This window comes from Ahaetulla prasina, chromosome 1, assembly GCF_028640845.1.
Source record: "Ahaetulla prasina isolate Xishuangbanna chromosome 1, ASM2864084v1, whole genome shotgun sequence".
Taxonomy (NCBI): Eukaryota; Metazoa; Chordata; class Lepidosauria; order Squamata; family Colubridae; genus Ahaetulla; species Ahaetulla prasina.
This window is the reverse complement of record NC_080539.1, coordinates 191,842,410-191,869,003: the sequence shown is the minus strand read 5'-3', so window position 1 is coordinate 191,869,003 and position 26,594 is coordinate 191,842,410. Positions and strand designations below refer to the sequence as shown.

The following is a 26,594-nucleotide window of genomic DNA, read 5'->3' as shown; positions in this document are numbered from 1 at the left end:
CTGGTGCTGTTTCTGGAACTGGAAGCATAGCATATCCTCCACCCTTGTGTGCCTTTTTGCTGATATACAGAAAATAATGATTTAGTGGAATTTTTATTTTTTATTTTTTATGGACCTGAAGACTGCAACCAAGGAAATAGATTTTTAAAAATCCTAGAAGAATGATTCTTTTATTTTTTGTTTTTATTGTTTTGTTTTGGACTCTTATTTTGTATAAAGCAGTCTCATCTTTGGACCCTTTTATGATTGATTGCTTTGAATTTTGAACAGTTGGTTAAAATCTCTTGATTATCTGCTGATGTTCTTCTGTGACATGGGAGGCTTTAGAACAAAAGATTTTTTTCATAATTCTCCCTTACCAATATAATTAAGAAGAGTTTTTTTTCTACTATTATTGCTGAAGTACAAATCTATTGTGGTTTGTGACTCTTCCTACCATTCACTCTAGGTAAGTGCCCATTTTTAAAAGAAATGGATGTTGATTTCCCAAATATTTAATAGTACCTTAATATCATCTATCAGAAACAAAATACATGTAAATAATATATGTTTTTGGTTTGATTCTTAACCAAGGGACCTCATTATCATTCCATTTTTTCACTGTATCAAAATAAAGATTTATAAATTGTAAGCAAAATATTTAGGATGATCAACTACTGCAGTGAAATCTTGTGCCACTTTCTGAAATGGATTTTGTTTTTGCCCATATGCTGAGAAAATTGAGAGAATCCTGCTGTCCCTAAAATTAATAGCTTCTTTTGAATTTGCTAAAAAAATTAAGTTTCCTCAGCTTTAAGTATGGCAGACTGAAGCCTACCTGTAGAATGCAAGTGATTGTCTATTCAGATCTGAAAGGCAAGCTAAACAGTATCATTCATTCATTTATATCATTCAGAAATAAAATACTGTGATTGTAAGAAAGGCTCCCATAATTGCAGTAAAATTTATCATTGTAGTAAAATCATATCCTAGAGCATAAACAATGAGACAGCAAGCTTTTGAAATGCACAGTCTTTCTTTATAGAAGCATTTTAAGAGCCTACTTTGTCAACCAAATTATTTTACTAGTTCTGTAAGATACAAAGATTGCCTATTCTCTGAGTCCTTTCTGCTGGGCACTGAAATAATAAATAAATCAATATAAATATATAAATAATGTATATACATTTTGCATTTGTATCTATGAGAACTGTAATTCTATTGCTATTGGAATCTGCACAGGTATAATATTAATTACTAACCCATTTGATCCCATAGTATTAGACAAGCAGAATAGACAAGGCTATTGTTTAATTTGTAGTTGCATGTTTCATATGCAATTAATCAAAACATCACCAGACACTAGAGCATTTTATTATAAATTTCATTAGAAATTATTTCATTATATTTTACTGTCCAAATTCATGAAAAAGAGGGAATCCTATTAAATCAGTCTTCAAATCTTTGGTTAGAGGAGCTATACCAGAGTAAGAGCAATGTACCAATGTACATTGCTACATACAGGGGTGCATTATTGACTATAATCAATAGGAAAACAGGAGAATAGAAGCAAAGTCTAACAAAGCAGCAAGGCTTTCTGCAATTTCAAATTAAACATGCAGTGTGAATTATGGGTTCACATAATGGATGTATAAGAAAATGATGTGACATGGCCTACTGAGAAATTCTGTACACCTACTGGCTTTGAACTGCATATGGTGAGTAAGGTATCACATTTGTAACTATTTGCTGAAATGCCATTTCTGAAACCTAAAAAAGAGACAGAAAATGTAAAAGCAGGAGAAAAATAAACTGGTAGATACAAGTATAAGCACAGATATATATGGGCAACTATTACTGGATCTTGATGTGACGTCAATCTCTTGGAGAGCACAATGGAGGTCTTGCTAAGAAAAAGCCAGCATGAACCAGTTTTAAGGACAAATTACAGTATACAGTGTCAAAATTCTGCAATCTTAAATGATTAAACCTCCTAGTATCTTAAATATAATTTGATTGTAAAGGCTCTTTAAAATGCAAAGGCTCTTTTAATTTTATTTTTCATGAAAACACATATTTTGAATGGTGTTGGACACTTGACCTGGGTTGGAAGCAATATCTTTGCTCTTAGTCCCATCCTTGAAAGAATCATTTATAGCAATTTAGCAAAAACAAAAAGAATTATATCTGTAAGTAATAAATGTGCAAGCCATCCAATAAAATAAGTTTGATTTGCAAATGTTTACAATATAAATATTCAACATGGTAATTAGATAAAGACCTGGCTAATATAAAGATGCAGCATCTTATTTTCATCTTATTTAACGAACAGGCTAAATGACCAAATATGCATAACATTTTCTCATACTTTTCTATTTACAATAATGTGTCATATGAAGAAAAGCTTGAATCAAAAATATGGCAAGGAATTTTTTTGCGCTATTGCTTTAATTTGATGAGAATATTGTTCTATTTTACTTTTAAACTAAAATATTGAAATGCACAGGGCACATGCCATTGAAATGAAGATGAATCAACAGTTCCTTGCAACAGAAAAGAGCCTGTGCAACTTGAAGACTATTCAGGTTATGTGCATGTTTTCCTGTTGGTTATTACTGCAGACAGGATGGAAATATAGATTGGTTTACTTTGCTTTCTTAAGAGTTGATAGAAGACAGGATTTCTAATGAGCTAAAGCCTGGCAGTTGGAAGGGTCACAAAGGATTAGGGGAAAATGCATTTTTTGGGGGAAAAAATTCAATTTCTTTTTTATATATATGTTTTCAGTGCATCACATTGGCCTCTCCATGGAAGCATCCATACATATCTGATATAAGCACCATACTCAGAAGCTCAGGAGGGGGAATGGCTCTTCATATTCATGAAGCCTACATATTTCTGTTGCTAATTCCTTCTTTGGTCACCCCAGCTGCTTTCAATCATGAAGACTACCCTGCTGATGAAGGTGATCAGGTTTCAAATAATGATAATAATCTGATTTTTGATGACTATCGGGGGAAAGGATGTGTAGATGACAGTGGTTTTGTATACAAACTTGGGGAGCGTTTTTTCCCTGGGCACTCCAACTGTCCATGTGTTTGTACCGAGGATGGGCCTATTTGTGACCAACCAGAATGCCCCAAAATCCACCCAAAGTGTACTAAAGTAGAACACAATGGATGCTGTCCAGAATGCAAAGAAGTGAAGAACTTTTGTGAATACCATGGGAAAAGTTACAAAATCCTAGAGGAGTTTAAGGTAAGACCAAACAATGCTTATTGATGTAATCACTTGGTTGATTATGTACAGATAGTGCCAAATGCTATATTAATCAGGTTTTATATAGATTTTTTTCCAAACTCATTATAACATTAATTGTAATTTCTGTAAGTAGTTGGTGATCTGCCATACTAGTTAATGGATATCATACAGGTCAGAGAAAAATACGATATGAAAAGGAAACATAATTACCAATTTTATTTCATAGGTATTCAGTTGTAGGGTTTCCATTTAAGCCAATGTTTTAACTGTATACTTTTCTGTTCAAAATCCTTGGATGAAATAAAGCCCAGAGCTATGAATTAAATCAAATAAGTATGTCAGTCCAAATGTTTCTTCTAATAAAATATGTTAGACTTCTTGCTTTGTGCATCACAGGAATATAATATAGACATCGCTTTAGCTGTTTGGCTGACTGAAACTTAACAAGAGAAATACAAAGTTGTTCACCAAAGCAAACAAAATGTTTAATGTGCAACAAGGGATGTCTGGCCTAGTAATAATACTTCTGAAAATATTTGATTAATAACAAGCTAAGTGTCTGCAATCTGACATTGCTTCAAAAAAGGCAAATGTAAAGTTAGATATATATTGTAAGAAAAGTAGTTTTAAAATTATGAAAGAAAGTTGCTCTATTTTATTTTCATTGACCAGATCCTAAATAGTATGTTAAGTTCTAGACACTAGGGTTTTGAAAGAATTCAGGCAGCTAAGAAATGGCCAAGGAATATGATCAGGGGTCTAGATATCAAGTCCCATGAGAAGAGATTGAAAGAATTAGAATGTGTGGTCTTGAGAAGATTCAGGGAGGATGTGACACTGTGACAGTATTCTTTAACTATTTGAATGGATGTCACATGAGGAAAGTGAAACGATTCTCTGTCATTTCAGAGTAGCAATAAGGGATTAATTTATAAAAAAACAGAGTTTCTTTCACTGAAGTATTTAAACAAAATGGACAATGCATGTTTTCATATGGATTCCTGCACAAAATAATTCTTGTTCAAGGGTTCTCTAAGCATAGTTCTCCAACACTTCCTTTCCAAAGCTTAAATGATTTTTTTTAGTGATGCTGGCAATATGGCCCCTACATTCCTCACCTTGTTCTCTAAAGACATATTTTAGATTTAATGACACCTAGTATTTACTATCAATTATATATGATTTTAAAGATCATTTATTATGGCAGCTCCTTGCTCCTTTAATCAGGATAATAAGAAGAAAACTGCTATTTTAGTCATAAGAGTCATTGCAGAAAAAAATATTCATGATCAGTAAGTTTGCATATTGTGGCCACAATCTATGCAAATTTAGTTAAGAGAATAGAAAGCTTGTAAAAGACTTATAATTCCATGCCCTATCTTATTCCAGATTGCTTTGCTCCCCTGCTGTTCCTTGTCAGCAGAATCATTGAGGAGGGTTGATTTTGTCTTCTCTATTTCTTAAGCAAGCTTACTTCAAGTTACTGCAGCTCTTACTAACATGATTCTGTCATTGAGAAATGTGAAAAGTACTTCCAAAGCACAGTGCGTTGCAAACCATGTACTACTCCCATATGAAATCCAAAAAAGACTTCAAGGAGATGAAAATAATTTAATAAATAAAAAAATATTTTGATAAAATACAATTTCAGTAAGACAGCTAGGCATATTTTATTACAATAAATGAAAATTGGCAAGAACCATATTTTCTCTTTCTCCACTCAAGTCATAATATGGAATAATCAGGAATTCTTAAGTGTATGAAAAAACTATCTGCTTTAGAATATTTCAAATATCTTTTTCAAATTTCCAGTCAGCTCTGATGGTCTGTTCTAGTAGAATTTGTTCACTGCTTCCCATTATTATTAGATAATTATTAAACACTATTGGTTGAATTGTTGTGAACATTGCTGTGAAAGTTGTCATGAAAGTTTGAATGTGTGAATTCATATATGTTATTTGCATAACAGTAACTCCATAAAAACATGGCTGAATGCTGTTATTTTGATGTGGCAATTTGTTCACATGAAATGGTTCTCCATAGAGGATAAGTACCAGTAATCACCTTTTTAAATAATAAATCCATTTCAGTTTGCAATTTGAGATACTACAGCACAAATTGCCAGAGCTATATTAAGGACCCTTCCAGTAACAATATGTGGGAATGGCCTTGAAAGACAGGGCAAAAGAGACACAACTAAAGGAGCAACTGAGAAATTCTTGCAGTGCAAGAGACTCAGAAGAGACCTTCCCTAGGTTTGGGGCTGTAAAGGGGGTTGGGAGATGCAGGTACCCTCAGATCTGCAAGATTCGATTAGGGCAACCTTGTAATAAAGTAGATTAGCTCTCTGGTCATGTTTTCTGTCTATTCTATCTTGTAAAGTTGACACTTCCTCACAAAGAAACTTGCGTGAGAATTAAGCTGAAATATCTATGGACAAAAACTCATCAGGCTAAGTAATCAGCTGCTGAGTTAGAAACATACAGCAATTTTTTAAAGTTTCAGCTAAGCTTTTGTTTGGTTCAAGATCATTGCCTTTAGTGGAAATTGACATTCTACATCTGGGAGAAATGAACTGGTTTGATTAGTAAAATTATTTATCCAGTAAAATAACATTTCAAAATAAATCTTTCCACATATGACAGCCTCTGACTTTGCATGCTTATTAAGAATATTTCAGTAAAAATATTCCAATTATGGACAAGAATCTTCTTATAAGTAGGTTACAAAATAAACTAATCCAAACAAAAGTAACTTATAGACTTACATGAGCTTATCACTTGCACTGGGACACGTTTGAGGGCTGCTTTGTGTTAACTATCCTCCTGGATTTTCACAGAGGGGTCAACCTCTGCACCCTTTGGCCATTTTAGTTGCAGGAGTGGGGAAGGGGAAAGTATATGTCAGGCAAGAGTGACATTGCATGATGCTTTGGCTCCAAGAAGCCCACTCATAAAGCAATAATTGAATCTCAGGTATTTCTAAGCAATAATAAAATTAGAAAAAAGGGACAAATTTCATATTTGAAAGATCTGGTTTTAGCATGACATGATTAATTTCAAATCACACTGAAGTGGCAACTGTGAGTTTATAATTCTTCCTTTCATTTTATAGTTCTGGCAACTCAGAGCAAGATTCTGCAATATAAATTAAAAATACTATAATAGGATTGCCCAATCTACAAAGCAAGCTAATAATTTTCTACAAATATGAGGCACAAACTGAAAAATTAGTTCAGTCCATGGTCAGTGTATGCACAATTATTTACCTAAGAAGAATTAAATCGTAATTTAGCTGAACAGAGATTGATAGGAATCAAACAACTGTGTTTAATAGGCAAAGAATGGTTTTGAGAACTGCAGTGATACCTCAGTGCTCATCATTAATTGGTTCCAGGAAGCACAAGAAGTACCAAAAACAATGAGTACCAAACAAATTTCTCCCATAAGGAATAACGTAGTGAGTCACAAGGCAGTCAACACTGCACAAGTTCTAGCTTGTGCATTGAGTACCAAACTGGGATGAGAACTAGGACAAAATGTTTACAAAATGCACTGAGTCTCAAATTTGATGAGTTTCAAAACAATTGAGTACCAAGCAGGGGTGAAATCTAAAAATTTTCCCTACCGGTTCTGTGGGCGTGGCTTAATTGGTGGGTGTGGTTTGGTGGTCAGATGGCTAGGTGAGCGTGCCAATAACAATAAATAATAAAAACAATAAACAAAGTATAAAAAACAGGTACGAAAGAGGTACGAAAAACCAACTTTCACACCTTACACACACACACAACACAACACAACACAACTGACTCACACACAGTGTAAAAGCAGCTGCACTTCACACTTCACACAGCCACAAAAAGCTCAAAAAACCAACTTTCACACTTTACACACACACAACACAACACAACTGACACGCACACACACACAAAATACCAAATACAGCTTTCTGAGATTTTGTGTGTTTGTGTAGTTAGAGTGAAACACTACAGAAACACACCAAATCTCAGAAAGCTGCACAAATATTTTATTATTTTATTTTATTTTATTTTATTTTATTTTATTTTATTTTATTTTATTTTATTTTATTTTATTTTATTTTATTTTATTTTATTTTATTGTGGACTTCAGTTCCCAGAGTTCCTCAGCAAGCAAAGTCAGACAGCATTAATCACTCAGCGATGAAACAGGTTAGCTAAATTTAGATTAGTTCTGTTTGGTGCTGAAAGCGAAACTGGGGCTTTCCAGCTGGGAAAAAAGCCATGAGATCAATCAGTAATCAGGTAAGTGCCTTAGAATCTCTTAAAAGGAGGTTTTCTACATGTTTTCTACAGAAAACATGTTTTTTAAGGTTCTGCTGATGAGTAACTCAGGTGAGATCCCCAGAGTAGCCTTTACATTTCTTTTTTTTTTAAGTTTAAAGGCTCTGCCGATCTCAGCTGAGGGGCGGGATCCTCAAAGGCTTTTTTTTACTTTTCAAGGCATGTTTCGGCTGAAGCAAAACCTTCTTTTAAAAGTAAAAAAAAAAACCTCTGCTGATGGTGGGGCTCAGCAGAGGCAGGGGGGGCAGGGCCAGGGATTTTTGCTACCGGTCCTCCGAAACAAGCAGCTGCCATCACTACCGGATCGCGCAAGCCGGTCCGATCCGGGAGCATTTCACCTCTGGTACCAAGATATCACTGTACTGGAATTCCTTCAGCTAGAACATAGACAGTTGGCACATTTGGAATTTGGACAGCTTGCTAGGGTGTCCTCACAAAAGAGCCTCCATCATGGATGTGTTTGAAACAGTCAGAACAGTAGTGGCATGGAGAGGTGGAGTCTCAATATAAACTCACACAGATTATACTCTTTAGTATCCAATCTCAAATGAAGTTGATACCACAGATTGGTTCTTGATTTTGGAATATTTTTCAATTTTGGAATATTTTGGAATATTTTGCTATTTTTCAAACATCTTGAAGAAAAAAAAGTTTGGTAGGTTGGAGAGCCCAATAACCACTTGGAAGTAGAGCAAAGGTGGGTTTCAGCAGGTTATGATCAGTTCTGGAGAACCGGTAGTGGAAATTTTGAGTAGTTCGAAGAACCGATAGTAAAAATTCTGACTGGCCCCACCCCCATCTATTCTCTGCCTCCTGAATTCCAGCTGATTGGGAGGAAATGAGGATTTTGCAGTATCCTTCCCCTGGAGTAGGGCAGGAATGGAGATTTTACAGTATCCTTCCCCTGGATTGGGGTGGGAATGGAGATTTTATAGTATCGTTCCCCTGCCATGCCCACCAAGTCACGCCCACAGAACCAGTACTAAAAAAATTTGAAACCCACCACTGAAGTAGTGCTCTAGTAATCATAGGCATATATACTTCAGATGTGCCATCAGAATATTGTGGGTGCTTCATTACTGAAAAGTTTTAAGAAAAGATTAGGCAACCACTTGTCTGAAATGATATAGGGTTTTAGGGTCTCCTGACCCTTGAGCAGGGGGTTGGACTAGCAGAATTCCAAGGTCCCTTCCAACCCTATTCTGACTTTCTTCTCTTAGTGAGCTGTTTTATTAATATACAGTAATATCTTCCCATTCCCCTTCATTTCTGCAACAATAGAGTGGGGAATGAAACAGTCAATCCATAAAGGGGTGTCCAGTCCCCAATATTCTCTGGTATAGTGTCAATTGCTTTTGGAAGATAGCTAAAGTTGAATTAATATAACTGTCAGTGGGAAGATATTCCAGAGGACCAGGACTTGCCACAGAAAAGCAGCACCTAACAAGAGTCAGCACCCACCACACCTCCCATAAGTGGGGAACTGGCACTGCTTTTCCCAGCAAGATTAAGCACTTTTGCAAAATTAGTCAGCAGGATGAATAGGGTTGTTTGATCTCAGCTTTTGTTTTAAAACAGGACTCTTTTAACAGCATGTTTTCCCCAAGTCCAAAGTTTCAATTGTCAATAATGAGATTAAAGTTAAACTAATTAGAATGAGTTTATAATTTTGTGGAAATAGCCACAACATGATTCCATTGGTAGTAATAATGGTGGAAATTGTATTCAAATAGCTTGTTAGCATTCTTTCGTATTTATACCCACTTGCTGATCAAGTCAAAAATGAAAACTCTAGGTTTATATTCTAACCAGAATTGTGGTGGGTGAGGCTTATCAGAAAAATAGCTCCTATCATCATATATATAACTTGTTGCTGGCAATCCTTATGATTTATATTGATATATTGATCATCAATTGTGTTGTAAATGTTGTACCTTGATGAACGTATCTTTTCTTTTATGTACACTGAGAGCATATGCACCAAGACAAATTCCTTGTGTGTCCAATCACACTTGGCCAATAAAATTCTATTCTATTCTATTCTATTCTATATACAGACAGCTGGCATAGGACGAGCATTTTAGTGCTCAGGTGGAGAAATCTTAACTGAATATTCTGCCATAAAGTTACCCAAATATGAATGTGCAATATTAAACAGAACTTGGTGCATGGCAGCTTACCTGAGAGAGAATTTCTCAAGGTATGCAGTTTATTTTCAAGAGCAGCTAAGAATGATAGACACATTCTGATTTCTATGTTTACATACACATCCCCGTTTTTTCATCTTAACTTTGAAAGCAGAAAGAAAAATAACAAGTTTGAGATTTTCCCCCCCAAATACAGTTTTAAGCTACATATATTATTTGTTGCTACCTTTTCACATGTAGTAATCAAAGACACATCTTGTGGTACTGGTCAACACATTCCTATTTTGTGTGATTTAGTATCATTCATATAATTTATATCCCCAATATCTACCTGCTCAAACATCATTTACTCATTTTTTAAAAAGAATAGAATAGAATTCTTTATTGGCCAAGTGTGATTGGACACACAAGGAATTTGTCTTTGGTATATATGCTCTCAGTGTACATAAAGGGGAAAAAAAAGAAAAAAGAAAAAAATACATTTATCAAGAATCATAAAATACAACACTTAGTGATAGTCATAGGTTACTAATAAGCAATCAAATCATACTAGGAAACAAATAGAACAATATAAATCAAAAAAATGCAAGCAAGCAACAAGGTTATAGTCATGTGGGAGGAGATAGGTAATAGGAAGGATGAGAATAATAAGAATAATACAGTCTTAGTAAATAGTTTGACAGTGTTGTGGGAATTAGCTGTTTAGCAGAGTGATGGCATTCGGGGGAAAAACTGTCCTTATGTCTAGTTGTTCTGGCGTGTAGTGCCCTAGATCATTTTGAGGGTAGAAGTTGAAACAATTTATGTCCAGGATGTAAGCGATATTTTAGATATTTTCTCAGCCCTTTTTTTTTATATTTTCAAAAAATATAGATATTTTTTTGAAAATATCTATATTTTTTCTCAGCCCTTTTTTTGACTCATGCAGTATACAGGTCTTCAATGGAAGGCAGGTTGGTAGCAATTATTTTTTCTGCAGTTCTAATTATCCTCTGAAGTCTGTGTCTGTCTTGTTGGGTTGCAGAACCAAACCAGACAGTTATAGAGGTGCAGACGACAGACTCAATAATTCCTCTGTAGAGCTGAAACAGCAGTTATCAGCAGCAACAGTTTATGTACTATCTTAGATAGTACATAAACAAGTCATATTTATTATTCTTAAATGAAATAGAAAAATAGCCAGTATGATCTACATAACTAAGTGGTTTGAGTCAAAATCAAAAATAAATTTACAAAATATGTTTTGTAAGTTTAGATACAGCATGGAAAAAATACAGATTAGCTTTCAATATGAAAAATGCCTATCCTACCTGTAATGTGAGAAATGAAACATCTGTGTGCTTTATTGTGTTTAGTATGAAGAGCTGTTGTTTTCAGATGAGTATAATAAAATCTAGTTTTGATTGTTGCAACAAACTCTCCCATCTTCTAGCTAATAGCTGTCTTAATAACCTTGTCAAACACTAATGACCAATTAATTATGAGAACATTTGTTTTAGAAATATCAAACATCTGCTCCCTTGCTAAGTCTCCATTAAAAGGTTTCAGTCAATTATATTAACAAATGTTTGTGCTATATAAGTATAATGCTTTTCATGTATATGTATTTTTCCAGGCAATTTCAAACTGTAAGCAGCCAGTAACATATAGCAAAACTTTGGCAAACATTATAATCAATTCTGTTTCCAAGGCTAAAATGCATCATTGGTAATTGGTCTTTTTAAAATCTGAAGCATATTTTAATTTCAGAACTGACACAGATTGGTGGAATACTATAGACATAATATATCTTTAGTTCAGCAAATCAGATGACAAAATTTCCTATAATATTTGGATTATTAAGTATGAACCAGTGATTAAGTGATAAACAACTGTCTCAAAAATCACAATAAAAAGAATTCTCTTCTCTTTTGGGAATATATTGAGAGAACATATGATTTCGCCCCCAACACTGTAGAACATTTTTAGGAATGGTATGTATGGAATAAAGATAATACTTATTAAATGACAAATTGTAGGTAATATTTTCAAAGATGAAAAGAACATTTAAATCATCTTGCTAGGTAAGTAAAGTAGGCTGAAAGCAATTTATAAACCCTCTCATTATCTTGCTGGTTGAGATAATTGGGAATTGTTGCAGTCTTGATGATATAGGTGATCAATTCCATAGATTCATTTGTACTCATTTTGTTTGCAAGTATAATAAACAGGGCAAGCTTCTAAAGTATTGGAGTCCAATAGCAGAAAACAGACTTCTTTGTTCCCAAATCTATGACAATTCTAACCTAAACCTATTTAATATGTCTTAGCATGAGAAAAAAAAATGAAAGGAATGATAAGATTTTATCTCTCTCCACAAATGGGCAGGCATACCCAGTGTTCCACAATTTGCTTTCCTCTTAGAAAGTGTTCTGCTGAATGTGTTATGCAAACATCCTAAAACTAGTTGGCATTGAGGCTACCTCATCATAGTGAGCTGCTCAAATTTTGCAAAAACAGGCTCTTAATTAATGCGCATATGCACACACACACACACACACACATACATATCCCAAGGGTCAGTTTTCAAAAGAACCTTATCATCCTCCTAAAAGCAATGAGGAGTAGCATCCCATGTAGCAACTACACTAGTGGAGGATTTCTTTAAAAAAAAAAGAGTTCTGTAATTTCTATATATGGGCAGATGAAAGTATTTTCAATAATGTGCCTTCTTCTCTGCAGACTTGCTAGCTCAGTACAGTACCCAGCTTCTGAAGTCAGACAAGAGAAACTAAACATGTCAAATGGAAGCACATGATTTATTAGCTCCCTCTTGACAAACTGTGGTGACACAGGGCCCATGCAAGAGTATCTGACTTGCTGTATTTCTGTCATAGCTGATAAAAACAATACATATTCAAGAAAAAGGGCATGTCAGCCAATGAACTGCAATAATACCTATATTAAAAGTAAATTATTTATTTAGTTGCTGTCATGATCATAGTCAACTGCCTGTCTATGTATTCCTCTGATGTTCCTCTGAAAAGAAGCACTGCTATCAGGCATTCAGCAGAAAGGTTGCAGTTGGTTAACAAGCAAAACAAAAAAAATCAAGTCTGAAGGCCATAACTAACAAGCCAGGTTTCTCTAGCCAGGATCCTGGAATGCTGTGGAGGATCGTTGGCTGATTCACAGCCCACCAGACAAAGCAACAATGTGTAACAGTTGAGGTGTGCTGCTGCCCAATCAATCAGAATGTCAGGAGAGAGGGAAATAGGCAGAGAAGGAGAGAAAAACCACCACCACCCCTGCCTACAGGCCAAGGAAATGCATATATACTCCTGTATCTGTGAAACCTGAGATTCCAGTGAGAATTTGGGGAGGGAGCACTATGCACAGCATTATATTTTTAATCCCCTGACTCTAATCCTCTGACTCTGTAGTTTGATCTTGAGTCACTTTGAGAAACTGCAGATATAAATCGAATGTCCAACCAAGAGAATGGGTTATCCTTTGCTTTCAGTGGAATGTACTGAATTGTTAAACCTGTCCTGGCATATAATATTTATTTCTCCTTGATGGAAAGTAAATCGAAATATGGCAGAAGGCTCCACATAATTGTGTGCTTCAGCAAAACTATAAGTCAATAATATTTTTTTCAAAATGAGAATACTATAGAAGATGGCTCCAAGCCAGGGGTGAAATGCTACCAGTTTGGGCCAGTTCGGGTGAACCGGTAGCAGATATGTGGCACGGTTCACTGAACCGATAGCGACCACTGCGTGGCCACACCCCCAAACCGGTCTCCAAATTGCTGCTCGCTCGCCCCACCCCACCCCATTTGTGCACCCGGCCACCTGCCTGCTGGCACCACTCCAAGAACTTGGCCCGGGGAGTCCGATGCTCCTGGGGAAGGAGGCTCAGCCACAATGCCACTTCCCGGCAGCAAAGAAGTGGAGCAAGAGGAGTGGAAGCGGCCAGTGAGGCAGCAGCCCCCCTGCGCAGGAGAGGGCCAGGTCCACGGTGTTTTCCCTCAGCCTGGATGGCAGCACTTACCTGGGCAGACCAGTGTGGGTAGCCCTTCATCCTGGTGCTCCCTTGCCTGTCGCTTCTGTGCACTGCACATGGAAAAGGCCGCTGCCACCACTCTCCTTGCCTGGCTGCAGACTTCCACCTGCCCAAAGCAATCTCCCAAAGCAACCCTGCCACTGTTCACTTTTGTTTTGCTGTGAGAGAAGGAAGAAAGCGAATGGTGGCAGTGCTGCAGGAGGGCAGGCAGACCGCAGATGTCCCTGGGCTGCTGCACATGTGCATGTGCAGCAGCCCCAGGATGTCCATGGCCCGCCTGCCCTCCCAGAGCACCACTGTGCCACCACCATTCACTTTCTTCCTTCTCCCACTGCAAAATGAAAGTGAACAGCGGCAGGGTTGCTTCGGGCAGGCGGACATCTGCAGCCAGGGATGGAGGGAGGGTGGCAAGAGCGGCAGTAGTCTTTTCCACGAGCAGCACATGGAGGTGGTGGACAAGGGAGCACCAGGATGAAGGGCTACCAACACTGGTCCACTCAGGTAAGCACCACCTCCCAGGACGAAGGGAAAGCACCTTGGGCTCTGCAGTGGCACAGCCAGGCCTGGCGCTCTCTCCACATGGGAGGCTGTTGCCCCGCCAGCTCCTGGCAGCTTCTGCCCCTCTCGCTCCACTTCTTTGTTGCCGGGAAGCAGTGCCATGGATGAGCCTCCTTCCCACGGTGTGCTGTACTCCACAGGCCAAGTTCGCAGAGTGGTGCCGGTAGGCAGGTGGCCGGGTAGGAATCCAGTGGGTTGCTTCGGAGTCCCAAGCCCTGCAGAGCCAGCATGGGAGGCAGAGGGGAAGGCAGCCTTTTCTACAGCATTCCCCTCCCCTCTGTGTGTGATTTGTGTGGAGGATTGGCAGGGGGGATGTGCAGCCCTCCGGGATGGAGAGTGGGGCAAGAGAAGGCCCCGAGGTTCGGTTGGGCAGTCAAACCAGATGACGGAGGGAAACTCAAAGCGTTGGGGGCTTCAGAAGGGCAGAATGTGCTTCCGAATGTGCATCTCCTGGCTCTAACAGTGAGTGACATCAAGTTGGCCATGCCCACCCAGTCACATGACCAACAAGCCATGCCCACCAAGGCACGCCCACAGAACCAGTAGCAAAAAAAATTGGATTTCACCACTGCTCCAAGCATATTCTCTGCCCTCCCCATAATAGCTGCTTAGAAAGGGATAAACTGTTATTGTAAATCTTAATGTAATTTACAGTAACTAAATAAGTCCACTCTTAGGTAAAACCTTTAGTAAGATGAAACTAGAGGATTCCCATTTTTTAAGCATGGGCCTGATCAAACTCTGTCAGCAACTCATTTGAAACAAATCTTCCCAAACCAGAAATTTCACCAATATATTTAACAAAAAGACAATAATTAAATACAACAAACACAATCACTGTTTTCTGCAGAATTTCAAGTGTGTTTTATCTGAGTAACTTGCATCACAGCAATACTTACATACTAAGATCTTTTTCAACACAAACACATGCATTCAGATTTGTATACAGTACATATTGCCTCCACTATATATATAAGGAAACTATTTATTGATTTCATGCATGGTTGCAATACTACACCAAGCTTTAAAAAGTTGTCATCCATAAGTTCATCTGAAATCTAAATACAAGTTATATAATTTTGAAATCTATTGAATTATATATTGAAAAAGAAATTGTAAGACAGAGGGAAAACACACTCAATAAATCTCAACACTTTGAGCCTATTTTTCTGCTTTCTCATGCAATAATCTTCCATCTGTTACTTCTAGTCCTGCTTTCAGGTGCTTTGGAGAAGCCCCTCTTATCTATAACAGCCTCTCAAATATGTATATCCAGTACTTTATTTATTTATTTATTTATTTATTTTATTTATTTTATTTAATCAAGCATGTATTTTATGACAGATACAGGTGTAAACATAATTATAAATACATGACAACGATATGAATAAAAGAAAACATTAGGACAGGGATGGTAGGCACACTGGTGCGCTTATGCATACCCCTTACAGACCTCTTAGGAATGGGGTGAGGTCTACAGTAGACAGTCTAAGGTTAAAGTTTTAGGGATTTGGGAAAGAAGCCACAGAGTCAGGTAGTGCATTCCAGGCATTGACAACTCTGTTACTGAAGTCATATTTTCTGCAGTCTAGTTTGAATCAATTTACCATGAGTTTATATCTATTGTGTGCTCTTGCATTGTTTTGGTTGAAGCTGAAGTATTCATTGGCTGGTAGGACATTGTAGAAGATGATTTTATGTACTATGCTTAGGTCAGACCAAAGACGGCAAAGTTCTAAGTTGTCTAAGCCCAAAATTTCGAGTCTGGTGGCATAAGGTATTTTGTTGCAAGCAGAGGAGTGGAGGACTCTTCTTGTGAAATATCTCGGGACTCGTTTGATTATATTAATGTCTGATATGCAGTGCGGGTTCCAGACAGATGAATTGTATTCAAGAATTGGTCAGGCAAAAGTTTTATATGCCCTAGTTTGCAGTTCAATATTACTGGAGAAGAAGCTACGCAAGATTAGGTTAACAACTCTTAATGCTTTTTTAGCAATGCTGTTACAGTGAGCTCTGGCACTTAGATCATTTGATCTGAGTAGTCCAAGATCTTTGATAGAGTGAGGGTCGTCTGTTAGGTTGTATCCAGCTTGTATTTTGTGTTCTGTTTTTTTTTTTTTTTTTGCCAATGTGTAAGACAGACCATTTATTGGTTAAGATTTGGAGTTGCCAATTGTTTCACCATTCTGACACATAGTCAAGGTCTTTTTGTAGAGTAGCAGCATTGTCAGTGGTGTTGAATAGTTTTACATCTGCAAAGAGAATGCAGTTGCTTATAATATGATCGCAAAGGTCATTTATATAAAGTATAAAGAGTGTGGGTCCTAAAACGCTGCCTTGGGGAACACCGCTGTTAACAGGTGCAGGGTTAGATAAAACATTCCCTATTTTGACTACTTGCTCCCTGTTTGATAGGAACACAGCTATCCACTTATGCAGGAATCCGGAAATGTCATAAGATTTTAGTTTTAGAAGTAGCTTGTCGTGTACTACTGAATTGAAGGCTTTACAGAAGTCTATATAAATTGCATCTATTGATTTATCCTGGTTGAGTTTTGAGGTCCATATGTTTTTCCAGTGTAATAGTTGCAGATTGCAGGACAATTTTTTTCTAAAGCCAATTTTTTTGTTAGAGAGTAGGTTGTTAGTCTCTAAGTAGAGGGTAATGGATTGGTTTATGATGGACACTTCTTTCCATTAGACTACACATACCTAGTTCTTGCAATTGTTCAGTCTCCAATCATCTTTATTGCTCTTCTCTGCACTCTTTCTAGAAGTCTCAACATCTTTTTTTGTATTGTTGCAACCAGAACTGCATGGAGCAATCCATCCCGGGTGTGGTCTTATTGGTGCAGTACTAAAGTGGTACTAACACCTTATGTGATCTTGATACTATCCCTCTGTTATTGCAACCTAGGACAGCATTGGCTTTTTTGGCAGTGCTGCACACTGGTCCTGAAACTTAAGTCCACTAGGAGTCCTAGATCACTCTCATAGTTATTGATAGTTGGTATTGATTTTGGTACTGCCAAATGCTATTCCTATGCATTTGGTTTTCTGCTACTGGTTCTCTAGGACCTGTCAGAACCTGCTGAACCTACATATACATAAACGTACACATACATACATACATACATATAAAAGGTAAAGGTTCCCCTCGCACATATGTGCTAGTCATTCCTCACTCATCTCCATTTCAAAGCCAAAGAGCCAGCACTGTCCAAAGACTTCTCCGTGGTCATGTGGCTGGCATGACTAAATGCCAAAGGTGTGTGTGTGTGTGTGTGTGTGTGTGTGTGTGTGTGTGTGTGTGTGTGTGTGTGTGTTTTCTGAGGTTTTCGCGGGTGTTTGTATGTAGGTCTTTGGTTATTCGGGTTTTTCCCCGCATAAAATTGGAAGTGTTTTGGCGATGTTTCGATGAAATCCCATTAGTCATCTTCAGGCTAGGTGTTTACAGTTTTGTGCTTCTAGGAGAAATGTGTGATCGCAGCTGTTTCTTCCTTTTAACTGCTAGTGGGGGTTTGAACTGATTGGGTGGGAGCTTGGGCTGGTGAGCTGCATTGCTGTTGCTTGGCTTCGTGTTTGTGGTCGTGCTACATCTTCATAGTGGGTGTCAGTCTGCTGCATGTATGGATTGGAGGGGTTTGAAATGGCTAATGTTGCAACTGCGGTCTGGCTTCTGGTCCTTGGTCTTGCTTCATCATCAGTGTGGGTTTGGGTCTGCTTTCATGCTGTGTGGGCATGAAAATCCTTGATTTTCTAACTCAATTTTGTCTTTGGGGTTTCTTAGGATGGTGGATATTTTTCGGTTTGTGCAGAATGCTGTCTTGATGTTGTGTTTGTGGAGGATCTTGCTGATTCTGTCTGTGGTGTTTTTTATATATGGGAGGAGGGCTGTAACGTTTTCTTGTTCTCTGTCTTGGATTTTAGTGGGGGTTTCTTTTGGGATTAGATTGGTAATCTTATTTCTTTGGAATCCATTGGATGTTAGTACGTTAGTGAGAGTGTGTAGTTCGGTTTTTAGGTGTTGTTCGTCAGCTAAGCGTTTTGTTCTGGAGATGAGTGTCTTGGCTACGGAGTTGATCTGTGCTGGATGGTGGTGTGAGAGTGTGTGCAGATAGCTGTTTATGTGTGTTTTCTTCTGGTAGATGGTGTGTCCTAGGGAGCCATTGGGTTTCCTGTAGACTAAGACATCCAGGAAGGGAAGTTGGTTGTCAGCTTCTGTTTCCATGGTGAACTGTATTTTGGGGTGTAGGCTATTGAGGTGTGTGAGGAAGTTGTCAAGTTTTTCTTTCCCGTGTGGCCAGATTATGAAGGTGTCATCTACGTATCCGAAAAATATCCACCATCCTAAGAAACCCCAAAGACAAAATTGAGTTAGAAAATCAAGGAGTATATGAAATCCCATGTACCGCTGCCCCACCACATACATCGGACAAACCAACAGAAGAATAAGTGCACGCGTTGAAGAACACAAGAACTCAGTCAAAAAAGAGGAACCCACATCTTCCCTGGTCCAACATCTCAAAGCCACAGGGCATGATATTGACTTTAAAAAGACCAGAACTATCACCAAAACTGAACACTTTAACAACAGAATAATCAGAAAAGCCATCGAGATAGAAAAACGCCCACACAGCATGAACAAACAAGATGATACCTCCTGTCTACCAGCCATTTGGAAACCCCCCCTTATTGACAAAAGAGTCCCTAACATGAGGAATGACACCAGACCCACACTCACGGGTCCACACAGGATGTCACCACCACACATCCACCCAGAAAGCAGACCCAAACCCACACTGATGATGAAGCAAGACCAAGGACCAGAAGCCAGACCGCAGTTGCAACATTAGCCATTTCAAACCCCTCCAATCCATACATGCAGCAGACTGACACCCACTATGAAGATGTAGCACGACCACAAACACGAAGCCAAACAACAGCAATGCAGCTCACCAGCCCAAATCCCCCTACAACTCAGACTAATCTGAGCACAACCAAGCCCCCTCCCAAACAGGACACCCCCCCAGCCAATCAGAGCACACAAAAAACCCATCCAATCAGAGCACAGCCAAGCTCCCACCCAATCAGTTCAAACCCCCACTAGCAGTTAAAAGGAAGAAACAGCTGCAATCACACATTTCTCGAAGCTGTAAACATCTAGCCTGAAGATGACTAATGGGATTTCGTCGAAACATCGCCAAAACACTTCCAATTTTACGTGGGAAAAAACCTGAATAACCAGAGACCTACATATATATAGAATAGAATAGAATAGAATAGAATAGAATAGAATAGAATAGAATAGAATAGAATAGAATAGAATAGAATAGAATAGAATAGAATAGAATTTTTATTGGCCAAGTGTGATTGGACACACAAGGAATTTGTCTTGGACACACAAGGAATTTGTCTTGGTGCATATGCTCTCAGTGTACATAAAAGAAAAGATATACATACATACATACATACATACATACACACACACACATATATACACAGTCCATTTTGAATACATAGCAGGAAATACATAGCAGGAAAAAAATCTTGAGAGTTAACAAGATTGATACTATATGGTACAAAGCTATTACAGAATCTATTTGTTTTGCTTTGGATACCACAAAGCCTCCTCCCAAAAGGTAACAAAGAAAATCAGTCATTGAGAGAATGTGTAGTGTTCCGGACAATACTGTGGAGCCTGCTCAAGCATCACTTACATGTTATATCCTGGAAAGAAGGAAGTGAACTTCCAATAATCTTTTCCACCATGCCCACCACTCTCTGTGCAGCTTTCTATCCAAAACTTCCAAACCAAAGCAATGAAAGCATACAACAGGATGCTTTCAATCGTCCCTCTATAGAAAGTAAGTTATAGAAAGTTATAGAAAGATAGGGGAAGGAAGGTGTGCTTTTCTCATACGATGGAGAAAATGCAGGCACTGCTGTGCCTGCTTCACCAGTGTCTCATTTTTTAATGACTAAGCTAACCTACTAATGAGCTGCACACCCAGAAACCTAATACTACTAACCACCTCCACAGTTGAATCATTAATACACAGGTGTATCACTGTGCCTTCCTTTTCTGGTTAGATGCTTTGTTAGATGCTGATGCCTCATTGGCAGAGGAGTTGAACACCTTCTTTGCCTGCTACGAGGTGAAAAGACGAGACCCTGTAGCCTCTGCCCACCGACTTTCTGATTCCCAGCCACTCACCCTATACAAACACCAAGTGAGAGCTGTATTGAAGGCGGTCAATCCCAGCAAAGCTGCAGGTCCGGATGGGGTGCTGGGGATAATGGTAAAGACCTGTGCCAACCAATTAGCAGGGGTCCTGACAAGGATCTTCAGCATCTCCCTGCAAATGGCCAATGTCCCATCATGCTTGAAAGCAGCTACTATTGTCCCAATAGTAATAGAAAACAGCAATTAACTGCCTAAATGACTACAGACCTATTGCATTAATGTCTGTAGTGATGAAATGCTTCGAGAGATTGGTTCTCCAACACCTTAGGACATCCCTTCCACTGGACTTTGATAAACATCAGTCTTTCTACAGGGGGAATAGGTCGATAGACAACGTCATAGCTACTGCTTTACATTATGGAGTGAGCCAATCTGGAGAAACCCAGAAACTATGTCAGGGTGCTTTTCATAGATTATAGCTCGGCCTTCAATACCATTCCACTGAGCATCCTTATCAAAAAGCTGACTGATTTGGATTTTCCCTCTTCCATCTACGACTGGATCAAAGACTTTCTGAGGGATCGGCCACAAACAGTGAGGGTTAGGTCTGTTATATCCAGCTCCCTAAAGGTTAGCACTGGCTCTCCACAGGGATGTATGCTCAGTCCCTACCTGTATTCACTGTACACACATTGTTGTGTATCGTCTTAATGGATCATTAAGTTCGCAGATGATACCACCGTATTGGGTCTTATTACAGGTGGAGACGAAACAGCGTACTGGGGGGAGTTCAAAAACTATCCCCATGTTGCTTACAAAATAACCTGCACCTGAACATCAGCAAGACAAAGGAAATGGTGTTAGACTTCCGGAAGAAGGGAGAGGAACCTGCCCCACTTTACATCAAGGTGGAGAGAGTTTCCTCCTTTAAATTCCTGGAGTCTATCTCAGCAAAGATCTCACCTGGAAAATCAACATGACCCAGGTGGCCAGAAAGGCCCAACAGGTCCACTTCCTTAGGGTCTTGTGAAAAAATTAAGTGGAACAACAACTGATGACCTCCTTTTACCGGTCCACAATAAAAAGCGTTCTCATTCATTGCATTATAGTATGGTATGCTGGCTTGAAAGCTGTGGATAGAAAAACATTACAGAGGGTGGTGAGCACAGCAAAAAACATCGTGGGCTGTCCCCTGATACCACTAGATGACATCGCTAGGGCTCACTGCCTTCGAAGAGTGAGGAAAATTCTCAGGGACTACTCACACCCTAGTCAGCTCTTCTTTATTCTCCTACCATCTGGAAGGAGATATAGAAGCATAGACAGCCACACAAACAGGCTGAAGAACAGTTTTTATCTGTGGGCTGTCAGACTCCTGAATGAAAAATAACTCTACAACAACACAGTAAGATTGACTTGCGGGGCCAGCACGGCATGCAATATGTTCACATGGTACAATAGGACCAAGTGTTTGTTAGTAGGATTCACTGGGCTAGGGATTTTTTTTTTTTGTCTTTCACCATGAGTTGTATTGTGTTGGGGGGGGGAGTGCACGACAATAAAGATTTGAATTGAATTGAATTAGCAATAGCAATCGCACTTAGACTTACATACCGCTTCATATTGCTTTACAGCCCTCTCTAAGCTGTTTACAGAGTCATCATATTGCCCCAACAATCTGGGTCCTCATTTTATCAACCTCGGAAGGATGGAAGGCTGAGTCAACCTTGAGCCTGGTGAGATTTAAACTGCCAAACTGCTGGCAGACGGTGATCATCAGAAGTAGCCTGCAGTACTGCACTCTAACCAGGGGTGAAATCAGCAGGTTCTGACAGGTCCTAGAGAACCAGTAGCAGAAATTTTGAGCAGTTCGGAGAACCGGCAAATGCCGCCTCTGGCTGGCCCGAGTGGGGTGGGAATGGAGATTTTGCAATATCCTTCCCCTAGGAGTGGGGAGGAAATGGGGATTTTGCAGTATCTTTCCTCTAGAGTGGGGTGGGAATGGAGATTTTGCAGTATCCTTCCCCTGCCACACCCACCAAGCCATACCCACCAAGCCACACCATGTCCACCAAGCCACACCCACAAAACCAGTAGTAAAATAATGGATTTCACCACTGACTGCGCCACCACTTATTGAATTGAATTACCTCAGTCAGCCAAACCCTCTACCTCCTCTCTGTAAGCACCCTCATTATCATCCTGACTATGACAATTACTGTTGTATCATCCAGATACTTCCCAATATAGTTGGTAGCAAACCTTGCACAACAGTCATGGGTCAACAGGGTGAACAACAATGGACTTAGAACACAGTCCTGAGGAGATTCTGTGGTCAAGAAAATGGTATTAGAAATATTAGTCCCAACACACATACAGGGGCCCGAATATTCTTTGCTTATCCCTACTTTTTGTTCCACCAACCATTCCTAGCATCACTGACTTCTCCAATGAATTTGCATGCATGATATGGTCAAAGTAAATCAGACATATTTTAGCTTCTAGTGATGTGTCTGATTTTATATGATTTGTTTGTTACTCTGGTTGTTCATGGTATACACAATAATTTACACCAGAACCACAGTTCAAAGGCTCAATTCTTCCTCGATCAGACATTCTTAGTGTCTAACTCTCATACCCATACATCATTATAGGACTGTTGCTCTAATTATCATCCTTTTTGCATTTATATCAATATTTCTGATTTTTCATATCTTATTCATGTAAACCATTTCAGTGCGGCCTAATATTACCCTGCATTTGGTTTCAGGAGTAGATCTGTCATTGTGAACAATATTTTATCCAAGGAAGATAAATTCTCAAACTAATTCAGTTTACTCCTTATTGATTTTAAACATCTCATGTCCATCTACAGCTGTTGTCATTATCCTTGTTTTCCTTGATTCAACCCTAATTTTTCACTTTCAACCTTGATTTTCCACTTCATTTTTTTCCATTTTTTTCTTTCTTATTTGCAGGCAGTAGTGTTTGTACTAGATGCATACCTGAAATTAATTATGGTTCTTCCCCCAATTTTCACTCCAACATCAGGCAGTTCCAGATCTAATTTCTACATGATCATTTCAGCATACAGATTAAACAAAAAGCATGGTATTTTTTATCCCTATCTAATTCCCTTACTGATCTCTATATAACTCCCTTACTGATCCTGAACCAATCTGTGTTGCCAAAAAGTGTTCTCAATATTGCCTCCTGATCAGTGCACAGTGAACTGATAAATCTGAGGTGACACTAAGATCATGCAAAGCCGCCCAGTGCTTATTGAGTCAAAAACTTTTCTGTAATCAATAAAACCCATATATAGATCCTTTTGATATTCATGAGCCTTTTCCATCTAATATTGGCAATATAATCTTGTGTGTCACATCCCTTTCTAAAGCCAACTTGTACATCAGGTAATTCTTGGTTGATGACATTCTGTAGCCTCTATTGAATGATCTTTAACATAATCTTGAATTTATGAGAAATCAATGCAGTTGTGCAAAAGTTGGAGCAATCTCTGACATTGGCTTTCTTTACTAATGGGATAAAAACAGATCTTTTCCAATACTGAGGCCATTGACATGTAGACCAGGAGTGGGATTCAGCCTATTCGGACCAGTTTGGGAGAACCAGTAGCATCGACAACTGAGAGCGAGCTTGTTTGTTCCAACGATTTGATGGGCTCACCCACCCACCCCTGCGCTATACTGACCTTTATTTCCTTTGTTTGAAACCCAGCTGATTGCCGTGGCGGAACAGATTTGCCACACCTCAGCTATTTTACTCACCGGGGCTGCAGTAGAAAATAAGTTTTCAAATGCACGCGCACAGAGCACACTTATGGCACACGTGTGCTCAGCGAACCGGTTGTTACACCGGTTGAATCCCACCATTGATGTAGATCATATCTCTTGAAACAGGGCAGTGATGATGTTAACTGGCACAGGTCTTAGTATTTCTGCAGATATCCCAACAATACCTTGGGCTTTCCAGTTAACACTGTTGTCTTTTAACAGTTCCTTGCTGAAAAGCTGGATCACATCATTTTCACTATGGAAAACATGACCTTAATATGTCTCTTCCTATTAGCTTCTTCCAGATGTTGACACTGCTTCTTTCATTGCCTGTTTTTGTCTTTCCTGGATCCATGTTGGAAAATTGCATTCAGCTTTTTAACTTCATCCTTATTACCTTTGGTTTTGGCTGTCCTTCATTGATCAGATATTTTGATCATATCATCAGATAGCCACTTGCTTGTTCTCCTTGGTTTTTGGCTTGACACATATTTCCCAGCAATTTCCATAATGTTACCTTGGATCTCTCACCACTGTTCATTTGGACCCCTTCTAAATTCAGTGGTTCAAACCTATTCTTAACTCCTGTGTCATAGAAGACAAGATGTTGTTCATATTGCATTTTGGATGATAGTCAGCGGTGGGATTCAGCCAGTCCCGTCTGGTTCAGGTGAACCGGTCTTAAAAATTCTGGCTAGCCATGGTCCTCCCCACCCCATCATTCCTCATCTCGCTGGGATGAAGCTGTTCTTACACATAATCAAAACGAGAAATTGGAAAGGAAATTGGGAATTCAAATAGTAAAGAAAGTAAAATATCTCAGAATTTGGTTGACAGCAAAATGCTCTTCAATAAAAGAGGACAATTACACAAAATTGTTACAACCAATACAAAAGGATTTGGAAAATTGGGCAAAACTACAATTATCATTAATTGGAAGAATTGCAACATTAAAGATAAATATTTTACCTAAAATCTTATTTTTATTTCAAACAGTACCAATAAAACCTGGGAATTTTTTTATAGAATTAAATAAAACAATCTTAAAATTTATTTGGCATGGGAAGAAAGCTCTAATAAAACTTAAACTCTTACAAGATAATAGAAGTAAGGGAGGTTTTGAACTTCCAGACTGGGAACTTTACCATCAAGCGGCAATTGTAACATGGCTTAAGGAGTGGATAACTCTTAAATATAAGAAGATACTAACAATAGAAGGCCACGATCTACAGCTTGGCTGGCATGCGTTCATCAGGAAGGGGAAAAATAAATCTCATACATATTTTCAGAGACATCAGCTAAGAGACGCATTACTGTGGGGGAAAATAAAGAGAAATCATTATACAAAAATCCCGAGGTGGTTATCAACCATGGAAGCCATGATATACCCCAACATCTTAAACTGGAATAAGGTGGTGGCATATAACGAGCTACTGGATGGACAAGGACTATTAAAATCTAATTAAAGACTTTTACCTACCTTATAAAGGATGGAAGGCTGAGTCAACCTTGGGCCTGGTGGGACTTGAACTTGCAGTAATTGCAAGCAGCTGTGTTAATAACAGACTGTCTTAGTCTGTTGAGCCACCAGAGCTCTTGAGATACAGATAAAAATACTCTGTGCTTAAACTCCATAATTACTTACTATTGGGTTATGTGTCAGGCTGCCTCTGATTATATCTAGGAAAGAATACACCTTGACTTCATTTGCAAATAAAGAAAAGCAGCAGTATAAGTTGAATCTGAGACAAAATATGGCTAACAATCTATATCCCCCCTGTTTCTCCCTCCTCTTCCCCAAGAGGTCATCAGCTCTGGCCCAATGCCAGCTCCTTCCCGGGGTCCCGTGGTAATCTTCTTCCGCAGGTCTCTGGCTGTCAATCATATCAGGAATGCAATGTCCGTTAGAGTTCGCGCTCAAACATTCCTGTTGAATTCAAAACATTAATCTCCCCTCCCCCCTTAATTATGTCAGACCGACACTCTTAAAGGGCCCTCTCTACTTAACTTGAATACAAGAGCTATTTACATTAGAAATAAAATCCCATGCTATCTAGCAACTGAATATAAGGAGTACAAAAAGATGTGAAGACTGGAGTGGAGGCTGACATTATGCATTACTCAGTGCTCAATGAGAAATGAATTTTGATGGCTCTCTCAATCAACTCGCAGTACCTTAACATTGAAAGTTGTGTAATGGGAACCAAGTCAGTGGTAGGAAATCTTGAAAACCATTAGTAGTCTGCTTCATGATCCCCTAAGTTACTAGCTAATAGCAGAAACTTCAAGGATTC

The 26,594-nt window shown here is 38.7% G+C and overlaps 1 protein-coding gene across 1 annotated transcript in view; it reads left to right on the top strand.

Moving 5' to 3' along the window:
* Window positions 1-2,829: 2,829 nt before the first annotated feature.
* Window positions 2,830-26,594, top strand: part of VWC2L (von Willebrand factor C domain containing 2 like) — a 165,946-nt gene continuing 142,181 nt past the window's right edge. Inside the window, exon 1 of the mRNA XM_058186095.1 lies at window positions 2,830-3,237. Coding sequence (XP_058042078.1) covers window positions 2,845-3,237 — 393 coding nt within the window. The 5' untranslated portion in view covers window positions 2,830-2,844. The remainder of the gene's footprint in view (window positions 3,238-26,594) is intronic.